At 45.9% G+C, this 21,138-nt stretch overlaps 1 protein-coding gene across 3 annotated transcripts in view; it reads right to left on the bottom strand.

Moving 5' to 3' along the window:
- POLQ (DNA polymerase theta) overlaps positions 1-21,138 on the bottom strand; it is a 196,432-nt gene that overhangs the window by 33,810 nt on the left and 141,484 nt on the right. For all 3 annotated transcript variants that reach the window (XM_063956839.1, XM_063956841.1, XM_063956840.1), the window contains 6 exons: positions 18,499-18,701; positions 9,335-9,575; positions 9,047-9,240; positions 8,517-8,654; positions 7,556-7,730; positions 6,971-7,097 (listed from right to left, as the gene is read on the bottom strand). In XM_063956839.1, coding sequence (XP_063812909.1) covers positions 6,971-7,097; positions 7,556-7,730; positions 8,517-8,654; positions 9,047-9,240; positions 9,335-9,575; positions 18,499-18,701 — 1,078 coding nt within the window. The remainder of the gene's footprint in view (positions 1-6,970; positions 7,098-7,555; positions 7,731-8,516; positions 8,655-9,046; positions 9,241-9,334; positions 9,576-18,498; positions 18,702-21,138) is intronic.

The following is a 21,138-nucleotide window of genomic DNA, read 5'->3' as shown; positions in this document are numbered from 1 at the left end:
CTCAGGATGACAGCTGTTAGACACGTCAGTAACAGGACAGATCCCGGGGCACCGCTCAGGACCCCATCTGTAGACACGTCAGTAACAGGACAGATCCCAGGGCACAGCTCAGGACCACATCTGTAGACACGTGAATGGAAGGACAGATCCCGGGGCACCGCTCAGGACCACATCTGTAGACACGTGAATGGAAGGACAGATCCCGGGGTACCGCTCAGGATGACAGCTGTTAGACACGTCAGTAACAGGACAGATCCCGGGGCACCGCTCAGGACCCCATCTGTAGACACGTCAGTAACAGGACAGATCCCAGGGCACAGCTCAGGACCACATCTGTAGACACGTGAATGGAAGGACAGATCCCGGGGCACCGCTCAGGACCACATCTGTAGACACGTGAATGGAAGGACAGATCCCGGGGTACCGCTCAGGATGACAGCTGTTAGACACGTCAGTAACAGGACAGATCCCGGGGCACCGCTCAGGACCCCATCTGTAGACACGTCAGTAACAGGACAGATCCCAGGGCACAGCTCAGGACCCCATCTGTAGACACATGAATGGAAGGACATATCCCGGGGTACCGCTCAGGATGACAGCTATTAGACACGTCAGTAACAGGACATATCCCGGGGCACCGCTCAGGACCCCATCTGTAGACACGTCAGATCCCAGGGCACAGCTCAGGACCACATCTGTAGACACGTGAATGGAAGGACAGATCCCGGGCACCGCTCAGGATGACAGCTGTTAGACACGTCAGTAACAGGACATATCCCGGGGTACCGCTCAGGATAACAGCTGTTAGACACATCAGTAACAGGACAGATCCCAGGGCACCGCTCAGGATCACATCTGTAGACACGTGAATGGAAGGACAGATCCCGGGGTACCACTCAGGATGACAGCTGTTAGACACGTCAGTAACAGGACAGATCCCGGGCACCGCTCAGGACCCCATCTGTAGACACGTGAATGGAAGGACATATCCCGGGGTACCGCTCAGGACCACATCTGTAGACACGTGAATGGAAGGACAGATCCCGGGGCACAGCTCAGGATAACAGCTGTTAGACACGTCAGTAACAGGACAGATCCCGGGGTACCGCTCAGGACCACATCTGTAGACACGTCAGTAACAGGACAGATCTGCCCCTTGGTGAGCAACGCCTCCACATTTTACAATAAAGCTATAGCCCTGAACTGCTACAGTACATTATATTCTGTAACCAGGAGCTAGCAATCAGACACCCGGCTGCCACAGGTTACAAACTCTTCTGTAACGCACAACAAAAGCTACAGGAAGGAAAGACAATAAATACTATGCGGATAACAAAGCGCATCCTCCTTCTCGCCACCTGTCTGTGGCGGCGCGGCTCCATCGCAAAATGCTGTGAAAAGCGTGGTCGGCATCCAATAGAAAGACCCATAATAGCGCAATCTATACTCCGAGCATTCCTGCCTGGTACCACACGTACGAGAAGCACATTGTCCTCACATCCTTTCCCAGTATCCGGTACATTTCTGTGCCGTAACTTCATAATCATTCAATTGTGATGTAAGATCTCAGAGACTCTACAGCCCACGCCTGTAGCTCCTCACGCCTAGGCGTGTCTTGTGTCTATGGACAGGTGTACACTATGGCGAATGCCGTGCAAATGAACAAAAATACCTTACTGAGCACAAAACAACTTCAGCCATGTACAGCTTCATTCTCTATTTCCACTATTACTGCACTCTCCACGGTGCACTCCGCTCTTTAAGTAACAATGTCTAATATAATACAACACTCCACATAGGTTTACCAGTAACACAACTGATTCAATCATCAACCACTTTCCCAATGACACGTCTCATTCCACCATGAACCACTTTCCCAATGACACGTCTCATTCCACCGCACACCACTTTCCCAATGATACGGCTGATTCCACCATGAACCACTTTCCCAATGACACGTCTCATTCCACCATGAACCACTTTCCCAGTGACACGTCTCAGTCCACCATGAACCACTTTCCCAATGACACGTCTCATTCCACCGCACACCACTTTCCCAGTGATACGGCTGATTCCTCCATGAACCACTTTCCCAATGACACGTCTCATTCCACCGCACACCACTTTCCCAATGATACGGCTGATTCCACCATGAACCACTTTCCCAATGACATGTCTCATTCCACCATGAACCACTTTCCCAATGACATGTCTCAGTCCACCATGAACCACTTTCCCAATGATACAGCTGATTCCACCATGAACCACTTTCCCAATGATACGTCTTATTCCACCATTAACCAGTTTCCCAATGACATGGCTGATTCCACCATGAACCACTTTCCCAATGATACGGCTGATTCCACCATGAACCACTTTCCCAGTGATACAGCTGATTCCACCATGAACCACTCTCCCAATCATACCTCTCATTCCACCATTAACCACTTTCCCAATGACATGGCTGATTCCACCATGAACCACTTTCCCAATGACACGTCTCATTCCACCATGAACCACTTTTCCAATGATACGGCTGATTCCACCATGAACCACTTTCCCAATGACATGGCTGATTCCACCATGAACCACTTTCCCAATGATACAGCTGATTCCATCATGAACCACTTTCCCAATGATACAGCTGATTCCATCATGAACCACTTTCCCAATGATACAGCTGATTCCATCATGAACCACTTTCCCAATGATACGGCCGATTCCACCATGAACCACTTTCCCAATGATACAGCTGATTCCACCATGAACCACTTTCCAAATGACACGGCTGATTCCACCATGAACCACTTTCTCAATGATACAGCTGATTCCATCATGAACCACTTTCCCAATGACACAGATGATTCCATCATGAACCACTTTCCCAATGATACAGCTGATTCCACCACGAACCACTTTCCCAATGACACAGCTGATTCCACCATGAACCACTTTCCCAATGATACAGCTGATTCCATCATGAACCACTTTCCCAATGACACGTCTCATTCCACCACGAACCACTTTTCCAATGATACGGCTGATTCCACCATGAACCACTTTCCCAATGACATGGCTGATTCCACCATGAACCACTTTCCCAATGATACAGCTGATTCCATCATGAACCACTTTCCCAATGATACAGCTGATTCCATCATGAACCACTTTCCCAATGATACAGCTGATTCCATCATGAACCACTTTCCCAATGACACAGATGATTCCACCATGAACCACTTTCCCAATGAGACGGCTAATTCCACCATGAACCACTTTCCCAATGATACGGCTGAGTCCACTGTGAACCACTTTCCCAATGACACGTCTCATTCCACCATGAACCACTTTCCCAATGACACGTCTCATTCTACCATGAACCACTTTCCCAATGACACTTCTCATTCCACCATGAACCACTTTCCCAATGATACGGTTGATTCCACCATGAATCACTTTCCCAATGACACGGCTGATTCCACCATCAACCACTTTCCCAATGATACGGCTGATTCCACCATGAACCACTTTCCCAGTGATACGGCTGATTCCACCATGAACCACTTTCCCAATGATACGGTTGATTCCACCATGAATCACTTTCCCAATGACATGGCTGATTCCACCATGAACCACTTTCCCAATGACATGGCTGATTCCACCATGAACCACTTTCCCAATGATAAGGCTGATTCCATCATGAACCACTTTCCCGATGACACATCTCATTCCACCATGAACAACTTTCCAAATGACACGGCTGATTCCATCATAAACCACTTTCCCAATGACATGGCTGATTCCACCATGAACCACTTTCCCAATGACACGGCTGATTCCACCATGAACCACTTTCCCGATGACACAGATGATTCCATCATGAACCACTTTCCCAATGACACAGATGATTCCACCATGAACCACTTTCCCAATGAGACGGCTAATTCCACCATGAACCACTTTCCCAATGATACGGCTGAGTCCACTGTGAACCACTTTCCCAATGACACGTCTCATTCCACCATGAACCACTTTCCCAATGACACGTCTCATTCTACCATGAACCACTTTCCCAATGACACTTCTCATTCCACCATGAACCACTTTCCCAATGATACGGTTGATTCCACCATGAATCACTTTCCCAATGATACGGTTGATTCCACCATGAATCACTTTCCCAATGACACGGCTGATTCCACCATCAACCACTTTCCCAATGATACGGCTGATTCCACCATGAACCACTTTCCCAATGACATGGCTGATTCCACCATGAACCACTTTCCCAATGACACGGCTGATTCCACCATGAACCACTTTCCAGATGACACATCTCATTCCACCATGAATCACTTTCCCAATGACACGGCTGATTCCACCATGAACCACTTTCCCAATGACACGGCTGATTCCACCATGAACCACTTTCCCAATGACACGGCTGATTCCACCATGAACCACTTTCCCGATGACTCATCTCATTCCACCATGAATCACTTTCCCAATGACACGGCTGATTCCACCATGAACCACTTTCCCAATGATACGGCTGAGTCCACTGTGAACCACTTTCCCAATGACACGTCTCATTCCACCATGAACCACTTTCCCAATGACACGTCTCATTCCACCATGAACCACTTTCCCAATGACACTTCTCATTCCACCATGAACCACTTTCCCAATGATACGGTTGATTCCACCATGAATCACTTTCCCAATGACACGGCTGATTCCACCATGAACCACTTTCCCAATGATACGGCTGATTCCACCATGAACCACTTTCCCAGTGATACGGCTGATTCCACCATGAACCACTTTCCCAATGATATGGTTGATTCCACCATGAATCACTTTCCCAATGACATGGCTGATTCCACCATGAACCACTTTCCCAATGACATGGCTGATTCCACCATGAACCACTTTCCCAATGATAAGGCTGATTCCATCATGAACCACTTTCCCGATGACACATCTTATTCCACCATGAACAACTTTCCCAATGACACGGCTGATTCCATCATAAACCACTTTCCCAATGACATGGCTGATTCCACCATGAACCACTTTCCCAATGACACGGCTGATTCCACCATGAACCACTTTCCCGATGACACATCTCATTCCACCATGAATCACTTTCCCAATGACACAGCTGATTCCACCATGAACCACTTTCCCAATGACACGGCTGATTCCACCATGGACCACTTTCCCGATTACACATCTCATTCCACTATGAATCACTTTCCCAATGACACGGCTGATTCCACCATGAACCACTTTCCCAATGACATGGCTGATTCCACCATGAACCACTTTCCCAATGATAAGGCTGATTCCATCATGAACCACTTTCCCAATGATAAGGCTGATTCCATCATGAACCACTTTCCCGATGACACATCTCATTCCACCATGAACCACTTTCCCAATGACACGGCTGATTCCATCATAAACCACTTTCCCAATGACATGGCTGATTCCACCATGAACCACTTTCCCACTGACACGGCTGATTCCACCATGAACCACTTTCCCAATGACACGGCTGATTCCACCATGAACCACTTTCCCAATGATAAGGCTGATTCCACCATGAACCACTTTCCCAATGAGACGGCTGATCCATCATGAACCACTTTCCCAATGACACATCTCATTCCACCATGAACCACTTTCCCAATGAGACGGTTGATTCCACCATGAACCACTTTCCCAATGACATGGCTGATTCCATCATGAACCACTTTCCCAATGACACGGCTGATTCCACCATGAACCACTTTCCCAATGACACGGCTGATTCCACCATGAACCACTTTCCCAATGACACGGCTGATTCCACCATGAAGCACTTTCCCAATGACACAGATGATTCCATCATGAACCACTTTCCCAATGACACAGATGATTCCAGCATGAACCACTTTCCCAATGAGACAGCTAATTCCACCATGAACCACTTTCCCAATGATACGGCTGAGTGCACTGTGAACCACTTTCCCAATGACACGTCTCATTCCACCAAGAACCACTTTCCCAATGACACGTCTCATTCCACCATGAAGCACTTTCCCAATGATAAGGCTGATTCCACCATGAACCACTTTCCCAATGATAAGGCTGATTCCATCATGAACCACTTTCCCAATGACACATCTCATTCCACCATGAACCACTTTCCCAATGATAAGGCTGATTCCATCATGAACCACTTTCCCGATGACACATCTCATTCCACCATGAACCACTTTCCCAATGACATGGCTGATTCCATCATAAACCACTTTCCCAATGACACGGCTGATTCCACCATGAACCACTTTCCCAATGACACGGCTGATTCCACCATGAACCACTTTCCCAATGACACGGCTGATTCCACCATGAACCACTTTCCCAATGACACGGCTGATTCCACCATGAACCACTTTCCCAATGACACGGCTGATTCCACCATGAACCACTTTCCCAATGACACGGCTGATTCCACCATGAAGCACATTCTGAACACGTCATACATGTGGAGACAGAAATGAGCAATAAAGATGCTTCTGATGAAGCACAGGTAAAATCAGTGAATACAAGAACACGCCATGTGTCATTCATTACCTCCCGCCTGCACCGCACATTACTTCCTTTTACTCTACAGTCCCTTTTTATTTTCATTAACCCCAGTGTTCCCTGACATTATTGTAGGTCAGTGTGATGATGGATCCCAGTGTATTTAGAAAGGAGATAGAAAGTAATTGCAGTGCATATTTTCTACTTCCAGTCATAGCAGTGCATGTTTTCCATATCTCCTTGCTGGCACACAGGTGGTGGTAATTATTCCACTTGGGACTGGGTGGGATGATCTGGAACACATGCTACGTAGCCCGAGGACTGGATTTGGGAAGCACTGGGGTAAGGAATGATACATGCCCTTTATAGTATTGAATACATCGTTAGAATGTACCGATGCTTTGGAAGGACAGCGGATCCTGGCCCCTGGGACGGGGGGCTCTCTCCCACCAGTCGTGGCATTTCAATCTCAAAATCTTTGGGCACATTCTGGATATTTGGTTCAGTAAAACTGACTCGACCTATTAGTGGAGAAATGCGGGATTAATTATACACAAATAATGTGGTGACTACTTCATACGTAATAACCAGGAGATCACAATATTATTCTAAGGGGGCGATTCAATTGTTTCTTCCCGCGGCCGGCACTAAATGGCGTCTATTGGAGCAATTTAATTGCCTGAGCCGCGGGAAGGCACATTTTAGTTCACAGCCCCCCGTGCTAGCGAGCAGAAACGTGCAAAGAGTCTTGGAGATGGGGTACCTGTGGAGGTGTGGGTCTGGGAGATGGGGTACCTGTGGCGGTGTGGGTCTGGGAGATGGGGTACCTGTGGAGGTGTGGGTCTGGGAGATGGGGTACCTGTGGAGGTGTGGGTCTGGGAGATGGGGTACCTGTGGACGTGTGGGTCTGGGAGATGGGGTACGTGTGGGTCTGGGAGATGGGGTACCTGTGGCCATGTGGGTCTGGGAGATGGGGTACCTGTGGCCGTGTGGGTCTGGGAGATTGGGTATATCCGTTCCATGCACAGGTACGGGCTGAAACTCTTCTCTCTCTGTAATGGGTACACCACTTTGGTCATGGCGTTAGTGATCCTCTTCCACTCCAGGATTAGGCCAGGGAGAGGGTGCAGAGGTTTCAGTTTCTCCAGAACATCCTGGTGACAGGGAGAAGACAGTTATTCTCAGCGAGAGACTCCTGGAAGCACCGGTGAGACGCCCTCACCGCTGGCAGACAGATTTATATCCAGAACATTATTCACAAATTCTCTAATTCACAGGGTAGATTTTAAGAACTGAGCATTTGAATAATAATAAAATATGAACATTGGGGGTAATTCCAAGTTGATCGCAGCAGGAAATCTTTTAGCAGTTGGGCAAAACCATGTGCACTGCAGGGGGGCAGATATAACATGTGCAGAGAGAGTTAGATTTGGGTGTGGTGAGTTCAATCTGCAATCTAAATTGCAGTGTACAAATAAAGCAGCCAGTATTTACCCTGCACAGAAACAAAATAACCCACCCAAATCTAACTCTCTCTGCACATGTTATATCTGCCCCCCCCCCCCTGCAGTGCACATGGTTTTGCCCAACTGCTAAAAAATTTCCTGCTGCGATCAACTTGGAATTACCCCCAATGTGACGGACAACAGAACATAAAATCGCAACCTTCTGAGACAAACTGGCGCTCTCATATCTCTCATATTAATCACTTATCAAAATGCGCTTTACAGTGATGGCGACAATTTATCTCACGCTCCTGTGACTTTATGTTGGCATTTTCTTCTGGGATATTTTTGGGGATAATAAGGCGTTACGCTCACAGAGGGTGCCGCTTGCTGCTACAGAACCCACGTGTTTCACAGCAGGACAGAATAATGTGAGTGGAAAGTGGCAGCTTCACTCAGTTATACATTATATTATAATGTCACTCATAAATGCACCTTTGTGGTACTGAACTGCTTGCTGAGCCGAACTCGGTTCCCAATCACTGCCGCTCTCCTTGCGTACCCCAAGGTCTTCTTGTGCCCTTGTCCTTTCAGATCTCCATTGGGTGGGAGCTTAAGTTCAATAAACAACACCTAAAAAAAATGATTCACACACTGTAAGACCAGCAATGGCGGAAACATGCACCCTGCATACAGAGCAGAAGGAATGCTTCACCTGCGAAACGCGTCAGCTTATCTGACATTTATTAGAATGGGGATCACATCATAAAAATAACCACATCAGCTGCTGGACACTTGCAGAATTGTAGGAGAACTCAGCTCAACTCTTCTAACAAAAGAAAACTGTGACCGAAACGTTAAACACTTGCTGAACCTGCTCGTTACATCACGCAGATGCTACAAGAAGCATTGAGATAGATTTCTGAGGTGCTTTCATTGCAGAGAATCTTTGATGTTCTTTTTGGAGACATCTCAATTACTAGCAACAATTTTACTGGAAATCCAAATACATTTTTTGGCAGTACCTGAGCAACATCATCGGGACTTGTCAAGGAGAAGCTGTGTCCAGCCAGCTGGTATGCCTGGACCTCAATCTCATTCAGTTTGGCTTGCATGATGTGTTTCTGCATCTCACATTCCTCTGTGCTGAACCCAATACCATTAAGTTCCAGTAGAGCCAGGCAGTACTGAGTGGGCATCTCCATCTTAGAGAAGACACCTGAGGGAGAGGTGAAACGCGTTAACATGTGCATTTACATCACGGCTCGGTCAGTACATAGTTCCATTCATAGCTGCTCGTAAAAGGTTGTTACCTTGAAGTTTATCCTTCTCCAACAAGCTGTTTAGTTTGGCCATTGTGTTATAAACAAGAACCGACTCTATAGCTGCTCTGTAGCGCCCCGACTGGTCACAATTAGCACTAAGTCCAAGGCTCTGCACTCCCTGGCCAGTTCCCACTCCGTCCAGCATTGGGAGGTCTTGCGGAAGGAAGTTTGCTACCATATTGTGAAGAGTTCGCTCTTTGGACCCCGGGTCTAGTAACCAGCAAGCCACCTACAAAACAATAGATCATTATAAGATGGAAGATGTCACAATCACAGTATTTGTCCTACTTTATGAATTACAGGGTCTAGAAGAAAAATAATGTGGACATTGACTGAAAACTAAAACTAAAATAGAATGTTGACTCCACTGAATGGATGAATATACAACTCTACAACACTAAGCCCAGCTATGGCACTGATTTTTTTTTTTAGATAAGATCTATGCCCTCTGTGTCATCCCAGACAATACGTGGTTGGCCACCAAGAACATTAGCTACTTATATACTGTAATACTACATAATGGCTGTTTAGAAGATAGGAGACAGGATCTATCCGGTAGCCCCTATGAAGGACACCCCCACTGAATTTTTGATTGACTAATAATCATTTTCAATATGGGAGAGAATTCTTTGCACAAAATACGGGCACTGCTGAGGGCTCCAATTTGGCACCTCCATTAGCCAATCTTTATATGTTACAGTATGAAAATACCTATATTCTGCCCAAATATGATGCTAAAACTTATATTACTGGTATTTTATTCATGACTAGTTACCAGCCCGTCAACATGATGGAAGAACATAACAGTAACGTCAGCGCCGGCGGCTGAGTGCGCCTAAACGGAGCAACAATTGAACTGCTCCACCGAGCACCATCTAGTGACTGCCAGTGCGCAAAACACTTGAATTACCCCCCACAGAGGTGAGAAGCGGCATTAGCCTTTTATTATATAGAATTTGTTTTGTATTTGGAGTGGAACAGATACAGAGTTTAAGGGGATGGTCAAATATCTCAATGGGCTGAACAGCCTAATAAGATTTACACACAATATACATCAAAATAGACTGAATATCTTGGACGTTACTATTTTCCACGAGGATGGTCATCTGGGGTCTACTTTGTACTGAAAAGAAACTGATCCCAACACCATTTCCATGCATCAAGTCACCACCGCAGCACTTTGATGGAGAGTTTACCCATAACACAGTTTATTTCAGTATTACGTAATAATTCCTCTACAGAAGCAACTGAACTTCAAATTGAGGAGATGTGGTCTCCTTTTTTGGCAAGAGATTACCTTGCTGATATTTTTGAAAGATGCCTCAGTAAAACCATTTGTCCTTGCAGTTGATATTACGTGGGGATGACCACGTGTAATGTTCACTACAGGATAGCAAATCACTGTTCCTCAATACGCTCTGCTTTTTTTAATAAGAATTTGGATGAACCAGTAGCCAACCATTTCTTACAACTAGAACATAAATGTCTCAAGTCTGAGATGTACGCTGATTGATCACATAATCAAGTCCACACAGGGTGGTGACAGAGACACTTTCCCACCAGCGTGAGGAGAAGTGGATCTTCTTCCAGTTGGATACCCTTGTATACTGAGGGCTTAATGAATCAAAATCTTACAATGTTTTTTCCACACTGGAGAAGGCAGTACTGTAGCAGAATCATGTTATTAATCATTACTCTCTCAGTATTTTTATACGTAACTTTCTAGACATTTATTTTCTTTTTTGCCATTTTTATCTTTTTTATATCTATTGTTTTTGTATTTGTTACTGCCCCTTAGACCAAAGCATCTGATGCTTAGGATGCTTTGGTCTAACAGGCAGTAACAGTATTTCTTCCCTGTGCAGCCTAGGAAATAATTATAGCGAGACAGGGACCAAACAGGACCATCCTCTTGGATCTGGCATCCACCTTCTAATTAGGAAGTCAGAGAGCACGGCACACCAAGGTTGGAATTCTAAATATGCTCCTCCATAATTAGTAAAGCCAGATTCTGGACCCTCCTACAATTATTCTGACCAGCTCAGTGCGTTAGTGACCCGTGCTGAACCTTCACTAGGTCTGAGGGCAACCTCAGATATCCTATGTGTGCCATCCTGTAAGGCATTCAGAATAGGACTTGTAATGGTTTTAGGCAGTCATGCTATGGCAGGGATTCTCATTTCCCCATATAATAGCTAGAGAGAGGACTGCAATCTGCAGGATGTCATCAGTCAGAGATTAGGCATACTCTAGGCTTAGTTACGTAGATTTTACAAGTAACCCTCAGAGCCTGCCACCACCTATCCCTCCACCAAGTAAGAGACTATCTGAACCAGGTCCTGGGCTGACCCTTGCCAGACCCTTGCCCAAATCAGCTCATCAGGTGCAAAAAAAACCCAAAAGGACCAGGTAGAGAGGATCAGGAGAGGCCATTACGGTGACTGGCAGAGGCTGGAGTGCAAGGGGTGGGTCCCTACTTGGCTGCATGAGGTCTGCAGTAGCCTGGGCCAGAGATTTAGGGGGTGTCTCCTGTACCTATCCTGAGCAGATGTTACAAGCCAAGGCTCGCGGCTCACAGAGTCCAGTCGTCGCTATGCAACCAGGGCGCTCCCGAACTTCCGCTCCCCGGCCGCCGGATCCATGGCAACTCTGGGCACTCGCAGGAAGTAAAAAAAAACAACACTTGTGGTATTGTCCATTACCTCTTGTTCCGAACCAATGAGGTTAATTACCACTATTTTTTTCCTGTCACCAAACTCTGAGTTCGGTGCCTGCAGCTTATGAATTTTATGTATATTGTCATTTTTATGAATCTGTTGGGGTTGTTACAACCAATAAATTTGTTTTTTTAACTACGTGGAGTTGAGGAGTATTCGTGGCCTTGTAGCAAAGTGAAACCTTTATGGAAATATAGGGACCTACGCTAGGGTCAGTTTGTTTTCAATTGGATGTTCAGGGTGGCACCTGGGTTATGGTCAAGAACCTATCACGAGGTCGATATGTAAAGAAACCTTTGAGTGAACATAGGGCACTCCTTAGAGGTCAGTGTCTCAACAATTTCCATTTAGGAGGATCTCAGTGACCCCTTTTATGGTGTATTTTAATTCGGAGTATGCTTCAAACAGAAGATTGAAAATATTATATCACCATAAAAGAAGCGAGTTGGAATAGATATCTTGCATAATATATTTTCTCTGTAAAGAAGAACGGTTGTTATAAATTGCACCTGAGTTCTACTTCTTTTTTCTTTGTTACATTGTATTTGGGTTAGAGTGAAGTATGTGGACGTGCAGCTGGACAGCTGTAGGGAGTTCTTAATTAGGGGGAGACTTGGCTGTGTAACATCCCTGCTTGGTCCATACTTCTTTTACACTCTTAGCCTGCCTCTCACTCCTTGCTGGTTATAGTTCATGGTTGCTGCAGTAGCCCTTGTCTCTTGTCTATCCTGTGGATACCTTCCCTGGTTACCTACTTTAGTCCACTGCAGAGTTCCTGTGTCAAGCTCCGTGTCAACTGCATAACCTGTCACGTTATCATTTGTCTATTGCAGTTTATTACCCAGTCTGTTCTTGTGAGGATACATGTCTCCTCTGTGCTCATTTCCTCCTGCATCCCTTTCGTACCCCTGCTACTGGTAGCTCCACCAGTAGGTTCAGAGTCCTCAGTGTTTAAAGCGCTCCCTTTCTTCCTTAATACTCTAGCTCTTATTTCACTCGCTTTGTCTCCGTCTGGGATCCTCCCGTCTTTATATCTTTGTCTCTTCCGACTTTCCCTGGCACCGTAGTGTTCATCTCTTTGTCTTTATCTTTGTGCTCCTCCTCTCCTCGTTTGGGTTCTCCTTCCCACCTGCATTGATTCAGGTCACTCAGGGTTAAGCTCGCACTACCACCAGTGGCATAAGTCCTGGCGGCATCCTAGTACCGGTAGGCACATCACGCTTTAAGGGAAAAGCGGCTATTATAGGCTAGAAGACCTGCTGGTGAGTACGAGTCTTAAACCGGGATGTACAGAGGTCATTGGCCAGAAGTTCTCCGAAGTCTCTTCAGAAAGAAGATTCCTCAATCGTAACAGCAGATGGGATTAACCCACTCCTATATGCTGGCAGGGAGAAGGAAGACTAAACTAACAAAGTTATAAGTAAAGGGTCTGCCTTGTACAGGCTCCTGCCACTGCACTGCAGACCCCAGTGTGTCCCAGTGGCCCCCACTAAAATCATCGTCAGCTGTAATATTATTTCCGGGTAGTTATACAACATATAATCCATAGGAAAAGCTAGATACATATATATACTGCATGAATCAGTGACTCATTGATGCTTCAGCTTAGTGTTTCCCAGACCAATGACTGTATTGTGGCTGATGAGCTGATATACTGCACTGAAGGTCACAGAGGATACAAGTTGTTTCCTCTGCCTCCTATGGTAATGCCGCCAGACATTCAGTCCCGGGGAGATACAGTGATCACGAGGGGTTAGGATGAGCAGGTTCTGGCCCCAGAGAAGATAGATGTGCAGCGGTTAATTACATGCAGCTAAAGCTATACAGCCTCCTGCCTTTGATGATAATCCAATAACCCGTAACACAGATAAGATGATTGCAGAATAAACTCAGGCTTAATCCTGCAATGAATCCAGCTAGTTAGCGTGTTGCATTTGGTGCTTATCAGCCGTGGGAACCGGAGAGCAGATCTGCAGCAGGTCACGCTCCCTGATGAGACGTCTCTGATCAATCAGGATTCTAATTACAGATGTAAAGTCCTCAGATGTTGGGGGAGGAAGAGTGACAAGTGGAACTGTTAGAGAATTAGGACAAGAGGAACACGCTGGAGGGAAGGAGACATGTGAGGGAGGACAGGACTGCAGAGCCAGGCCAAACACAGGAACTATGAGCTGCAGAGAAAAGCACTGCGTATAAAGGATGCACAGCAGACCACTGACACCAGGTACAATGACCAGATAAACAGAGGGGGCAGTGGAGGAGGAAGCTATGCAAAGCCTCAGATATTATATACCCAAAACCCGCTCCACACAGAACATGGTATTAATGTGCAGCCTGCTAGGAGTAACACCCAGTACACTGGACAGGCACTCTTTACAGCAGAAGGAATCAGCAAACAGGCAAAACAGTAACCAGGCAGCAGCTTACTAACAGTAACCAGGCCGCAGCTTACTAACAGTAACCAGCCACAGCAGCTTACTAACAGTAACCAGGCCGCAGCTTACTAACAGTAACCAGCCACAGCAGCTTACTAACAGTAACCAGCCAGCAGCCTAATAACAGTAACCAGCCAGCAGCTTAACAACAGTAACTAGGCCGCATCTTAATAACAGTAACCAGGCCGCAGCTTACTAACAGTAATCAGGCAGCAGCTTACTAACAGTAACTAGCCAGCAGCTTAATAACAGTAACCAGCCAGCAGCTTACCAATAGTAACCAGCCAGCAGCTTACTAACAGTAACCAGGCCACGGCTTACTAACAGTAACCAGCCAGCAGACTTACTAACAGTAACCAGGCCGCAGCTTAATAACAGTAACCAGCCAGCAGACTTACTAACAGTAACCAGGCAGCAGCTTAATACCAGTAACCAGGCAGCAGCTTAATACCAGTAACCAGGCAGCGGCTTACTAACAGTAACCAGGCCGCAGCTTACTAACAGTAACCAGGCCGCGGCTTACTAACAGTAACCAGGCCGCGGCTTACTAACAGTAACCAGGCTGCGGCTTACTAACAGTAACCAGGCTGCGGCTTACTAACAGTAACCAGGCAGCAGCTTACTAACAGTAACCAGGCCGCAGATTACTAACAGTAACCAGGCAGCGGCTTACTAACAGTAACCAGGCAGCGGCTTACTAACAGTAACCAGGCAGCGGCTTACTAACAGTAACCAGGCAGCGGCTTAATAGCAGTAAACTATACAGAGAAATAAATGTGTACACTTTTCTGTATATCTGCATGCTTATTAATGCCAGTATTTACATAGTGGAGTGATTATCAGCCGACTGTGCATGTGTCATGTCCGCACTGTGCGCACACCAAGGTACTTTTGCGAAGTTGTACGCAGTCAGGATTTAATTGCAAATAAATGGACAGTCAGGGACCATTTGGGGGCAGCTACATACATTTCCAGGCGACTACGGCACTAGCATAGTCTCGCACATCCGCTATATACGGGATCACAGTTGCACATGCATTAGTGTCCATTCCTGTGTCAGGCAAATTAGGCACAAACAGGAAACTAGTATTATAATGTAGGAACAAAAAAACAAAGGGACACAGAATGATTTAATTAATTTAGCCGTCATATTGCCGGTGCTAAAACACCTCCCTTAGCGCTCACTAATATGTGACTGCATAAGAGGCTGCCAAAGTCACAGAGACCTAAGAGAATGTCAGAGTATGGAGATCCAATACCAGGGGTCCAGGAAGAAGGTCATCAGGGGTGGAATGAAGAGCATGGATGATGAGCCATAGACAGCAGAGAGATAAGGACACCATCAGAAATCACAGCACTGCTCTAGAACACCACAACACTGATTTGGGTCCATGAGGCCAGCGAGATGTAAGCCCAGATGATTCTGCTGCATTATCAATGGGCTATAGAGAAAGGAAGAAGCTACTGAGAGAGGGACAGCAATAGCAAATAACCTCTACGCTCACTCCAAATGTAGCAAAAACTGAATCTTTGAGGCAAAGAGCTATGTACTAACACGGCAAGTACAAGACGGAGGCCGGAGGGAATATAGAAACTTAGATTGTGACTTGGCCCATCTAGTCTGCCCATAATATGAATAAGGATCTGCCAGATGAGTGCAGCCAAACACCCATTTACCAAGAGGTTCCCAATATGCATATATTGCCCATAAAGTGTATCAGAAATCCTGGATCGCTGGATCTGCACCCCTGGGCTAGGCGGCTGGTAGAGCGTTAGACTTGCGCCCTGTCCTGCGTCACATCTGCACAATGGTTGTGATATATTTTTTTATTTTGTTCACTGTCTAATTAACTAAGTCCCACCCAGGAAGGGGTGGGCCTACAGTATTTGGTATATAAGGGAGTCAAATGGCCCCTCACATGCACCTTGACAAAGACTTATTTGTAAGTTGAAACGCGTTGGAGGAGCATGTGAGATCTGCAGGACATCATTATCAGTGTTCAGCAAAACGGTGAGATATCCCGGGTTTTCCATCTGTACCCTCACCTTTTTTGCTTTACCATCGAACATCTTGGTCACTGTTTTTTTTTGTCAATATCTGTCAGTTTTTAAGAAATATTTTATTATTAATACATTTTATACATTCTCATAAATTCCTTCGTTTTTTTGCTTTAACCGAGCATAAAGCGTATTTAAGGAATGAATGAGAAGGATACAGTGACCTACGGAAAGAAACCTTTATGTGAAAGACCAGCATCTTTTGAACGTAAGCTTAAAGTGAGCACTGACCATAAGGAAAGTTCAGTGTGTATGCTTGGCACCATATGGGTTGGGAATATAAAAGGGTAAAAGAAACCTTTATAGGAGTAGTCCGGAGTGTTTGAAAGTAAGCATGCATGTAAGCGGCATTTTATCATCAACACAAAGGGTGAACCTGTACGAATAAGCCATCTCACACCACGAATAGTTTGGTCTAGGAGGATCCCAGGTGGAAGTTGCACACTGAAGTATCTAATGAAGGACTCTTTTTGAACATTTGGTATATATATTGTGTTTTTTTCACATATCTACCATTGGAATTGAATCTATGTATGGACTACACTACGAGAATATCGATGAACTTTTGACCCTAATGGGTAATATTAGAAATATCTTGTTTATTTGTGCCACTGTAAGAACCTGTCCAATTCTTTTGCATATGTACACTGGTGCCAATGGCCGGAGGCAGGAAGTGCGACAGGTGTCGAAGTCAAAAATATTACATGGAAAGAACATACAGACTCCACACATATAAATCGCTATGCTTGCAAATACGCGCTGCGAGCACAGCAATATATGGTAACATACGCATTTACACGGACATGCCACAGAGATGGATTCGACACATATTTCATACAGCACATAATTATAATAATATCAAGCGTCAGACATCATAATGATTGAAAATTATATAATGAAGTAATTTCATGTATGTGTATTATTGGAACGAAGCAAGATAGACCTGTCCTATTTGGTATTAAAGCAACCAGATTAATGTATAGATTCATTTGATACTTGTTATAAAGTTGTAGGACATTGCAACAAGTAGTTATGATTAAATGTATGAAAGCAAAAATCACTCTTATTAGGACAATAGACATTTCCAAACAGGTGGTGGACAGGAAACTTAGGCCAGCCCCTTTTGTTGTCTTCAAGGCTGAACCTGTTTAGCATACAAACAGACCAGTGACTCATCATGAATTAGAAAGTTCCCTCCCTTAGACTAGATGTGTGCACCCCCCCCAAACTAGATAACACATTACAGAGACACACAGAAGTTAGCTGCTGTTTTGTCCCAGACGATGATGGAGATGCTGTCTGCCCAGTTCCTGTATTTATTTACAGAGAGAGAAAGAGTGATATGGGGGGATGAATTTATATGAGAAAGATATGGTAATTGTATCGCTGGCCTGTAACTGTATGTATTAACTGCTTACTGTATGAGTTGTAACCATGTAACTATATATATACTGTACATTGTGATATATTGAATACATATCCTTTTAATAACAAATATATACATCAATGAGCGTTGGAACTCAGATAATGTGTGGGTGTATTGTTTTCTCTTATGGGATGTAGTGTTTTGCGATGTATAGCGCACATTCATGGCACATGGTAATAAGATGTGCAGGCGTCTACAATATATATTAGAGCAGGCATTTTTAATATTTGTTAGAAAGCAATTTGGTATTTACACAGGTTAACGGATACAGAGTCTGATTACCAGACGTATACATGTGTGCAGCCATACTGGACCCACTCAGCAGCCAGGCCTAATGTGCAGACTCACACCATATAGAGAGGGCGCTGTATGTATGTATGCAGGCGACACGCAGATCCAGCCCTGACCCGCAGCAGCATCTGCCCCAGCAATCACCCGGCACAGAGCACTGCGGGCGGCCAGAAACGCCGGGACAGCTCATCTTATATTATGTCATATGTAAATAGGCGGCCGAACCTTTGGGTCCTGGAAGTGTCCAGCGACTGAGACCCTGCAGCCCAGCAGGAGAGTCTTGTACTGCTCGATGAAGTTATACATGATGACGGTGCTCTGCTCCTCAGGGGGACGTGTCTGCTGTAACGTGGCCTGCAGGTACCACAGCCGCTCCTGCACCGGCAGATTCTGGTCCAGCGGAGGGGGAGCGAGGCTGGAACTGATGTCTGCAGGGAGTGCACACGTGTATTATGGTCAGGAGACACCTTGTACTCACTATCTCTCTGCTCCGTACTGCTAGCTACACACAATCCCATTAATAATTATATATGGCCACAAGGGGGCGCTGCTAGAGCCTAAGGCGGACCCCACCATGGTGCAGAATGAGTGGCGGGCTCTGCTAATAATATATGACATTTATTTAGTGTTTGGCCAAATAGTTTATCAGAAAATAAAGTAAAAAATAAGATTTTACTTACCGGTAAATCTATTTCTCATAGTCCGTAGTGGATGCTGGGGACTCCGTAAGGACCATGGGGAATAGACAGGCTCCGCAGGAGACATGGGCACTTTAAGAAAGAATTTAGATTCTGGTGTGCTCTGGCTCCTCCCTCTATGTCCCTCCTCCAGACCTCAGTTAGAGAAACTGTGCCCGGAAGAGCTGACAGTACAAGGAAAGGATTTTGGAAATCCAGGGCAAGACTCATACCAGCCACACCAATCACACCGTATAACTTGTGATAAACATACCCAGTCAACAGTATGAACAACAACAGAGCAACAGGTCAACCCTGATGCAACAATAACATAGCCCTTATTGCAGCAATAACTATATACAAGTATTGCAGAAAAAGTCCGCACTTGGGACGGGCGCCCAGCATCCACTACGGACTACGAGAAATAGATTTACCGGTAAGTAAAATCTTATTTTCTCTAACGTCCTAGTGGATGCTGGGGACTCCGTAAGGACCATGGGGATTATACCAAAGCTCCCAAACGGGCGGGAGAGTGCGGATGACTCTGCAGCACCGATTGAGCAAACTCTAGGTCCTCCTCCGCCAGGGTATCAAACCTGTAGAACTTTGCAAAAGTGTTTGAACCTGACCAAGTAGCAGCTCGGCAAAGTTGTAATGCCGAGACCCCTCGGGCAGCCGCCCAAGAAGAGCCCACCTTCCTTGTGGAATGGGCTTTCACTGATTTTGGCAGCGGCAATCCAGCTGCAGAATGAGCCTGCTGAATCGTGTTACAGATCCAGCGAGCGATAGTTTGCTTTGAAGCAGGAGCACCCAGCTTGTTGGAAGCATACAGGAGAAACAGTGACCCCGTTTTCCTGACTCTAGCCGTTCTGGCTACATAAACCTTCAAAGCCCTGACCACATCCAGTAACTTGGAATCCTCCAAGTCACGAGTAGCCACAGGCACCACAATAGGTTGGTTCATATTAAAGGTGACAGCACTTTTGACAGAAATTGTGGACGGGTCCGCAATTCTGCTCTATCCATATGGAAAACCAGACAGGGGCTTTTATGTGACAAAACCGCTAATTCTGACACACCCCTAGCCGAAGCCAAGGCTAATAGCATGACCACCTTCCACGTGAGATATTTTAACTCCACCATTTTAAGTGGTTCAAACCAGTGTGATTTCAGGAAACTTAACACCACGTTAAGATCCCAAGGTGCCACTGGAGGCACAAAAGGAGGCTGAATATGCAGCACTCCCTTACAAACGTCTGAACTTCTGGTAGAGAAGCCAACTCTTTTCTAAAGAAAATGGATAGGGCCGAAATCTGGACCTTAATGGAACCCAATTTTAGGCCCAAATTCACTCCTGACTGTAGGAAGTGAAGGAAACGGCCCAGCTAGAATTCCTCTGTAGGAGCATTCCTGGCCTCACACCAAGAAACATATTTTCGCCATATACGGTGATAATGTTTAGCTGTCACGTCCTTCCTAGCCTTTATCCGCGTAGGAATGAACTCGTCAGGAATGCCCTTTTCTGCTAGGATCCGGCGTTCAACCGCCATGCCGTCTAACGCAGCCGCGGTAAGTCTTGGAACAGACAGGGCCCCTGTTGCAACAGGTCCTGTCTTAGAGGAAGAGGCCACGGGTCCTCTGTGAGCATTTCTTGCAGATCTGGATACCAGGTCCTTCGTGGCCAATCTGGAACAATGAGGATTGTTCTCACTCCTCTTTTTCTTATTATCCTCAGCACCTTGGGTATGAGAGGAAGAGGAGGAAAATAAGAATTTACTTACCGATAATTCTATTTCTCGTAGTCCGTAGTGGATGCTGGGGACTCCGTCAGGACCATGGGGGGATAGCGGGCTCCGCAGGAGACAGGGCACATCTAAAAAGCTTTTTAGGTCACATGGTGTGTACTGGCTCCTCCCCCCATGACCCTCCTCCAAGCCTCAGTTAGGTACTGTGCCCGGACGAGCGTACACAATAAGGAAGGATCTTGAATCCCGGGTAAGACTCATACCAGCCACACCAATCACACCGTACAACTTGTGATCTGAACCCAGTTAACAGTATGATAACAAAACGAAGTAGCCTCCGAAAAGATGGCTCACAACAATAGTAATAACCCGATTTTTGTAACAATAACTATGTACAAGCATTGCAGACAATCCGCACTTGGGATGGGCGCCCAGCATCCACT

The sequence above is a fragment of the Pseudophryne corroboree genome, chromosome 2, assembly GCF_028390025.1.
Source record: "Pseudophryne corroboree isolate aPseCor3 chromosome 2, aPseCor3.hap2, whole genome shotgun sequence".
NCBI lineage: Eukaryota > Metazoa > Chordata > Amphibia > Anura > Myobatrachidae > Pseudophryne > Pseudophryne corroboree.
This window is presented reverse-complemented; position numbering and strand designations above follow the sequence as displayed.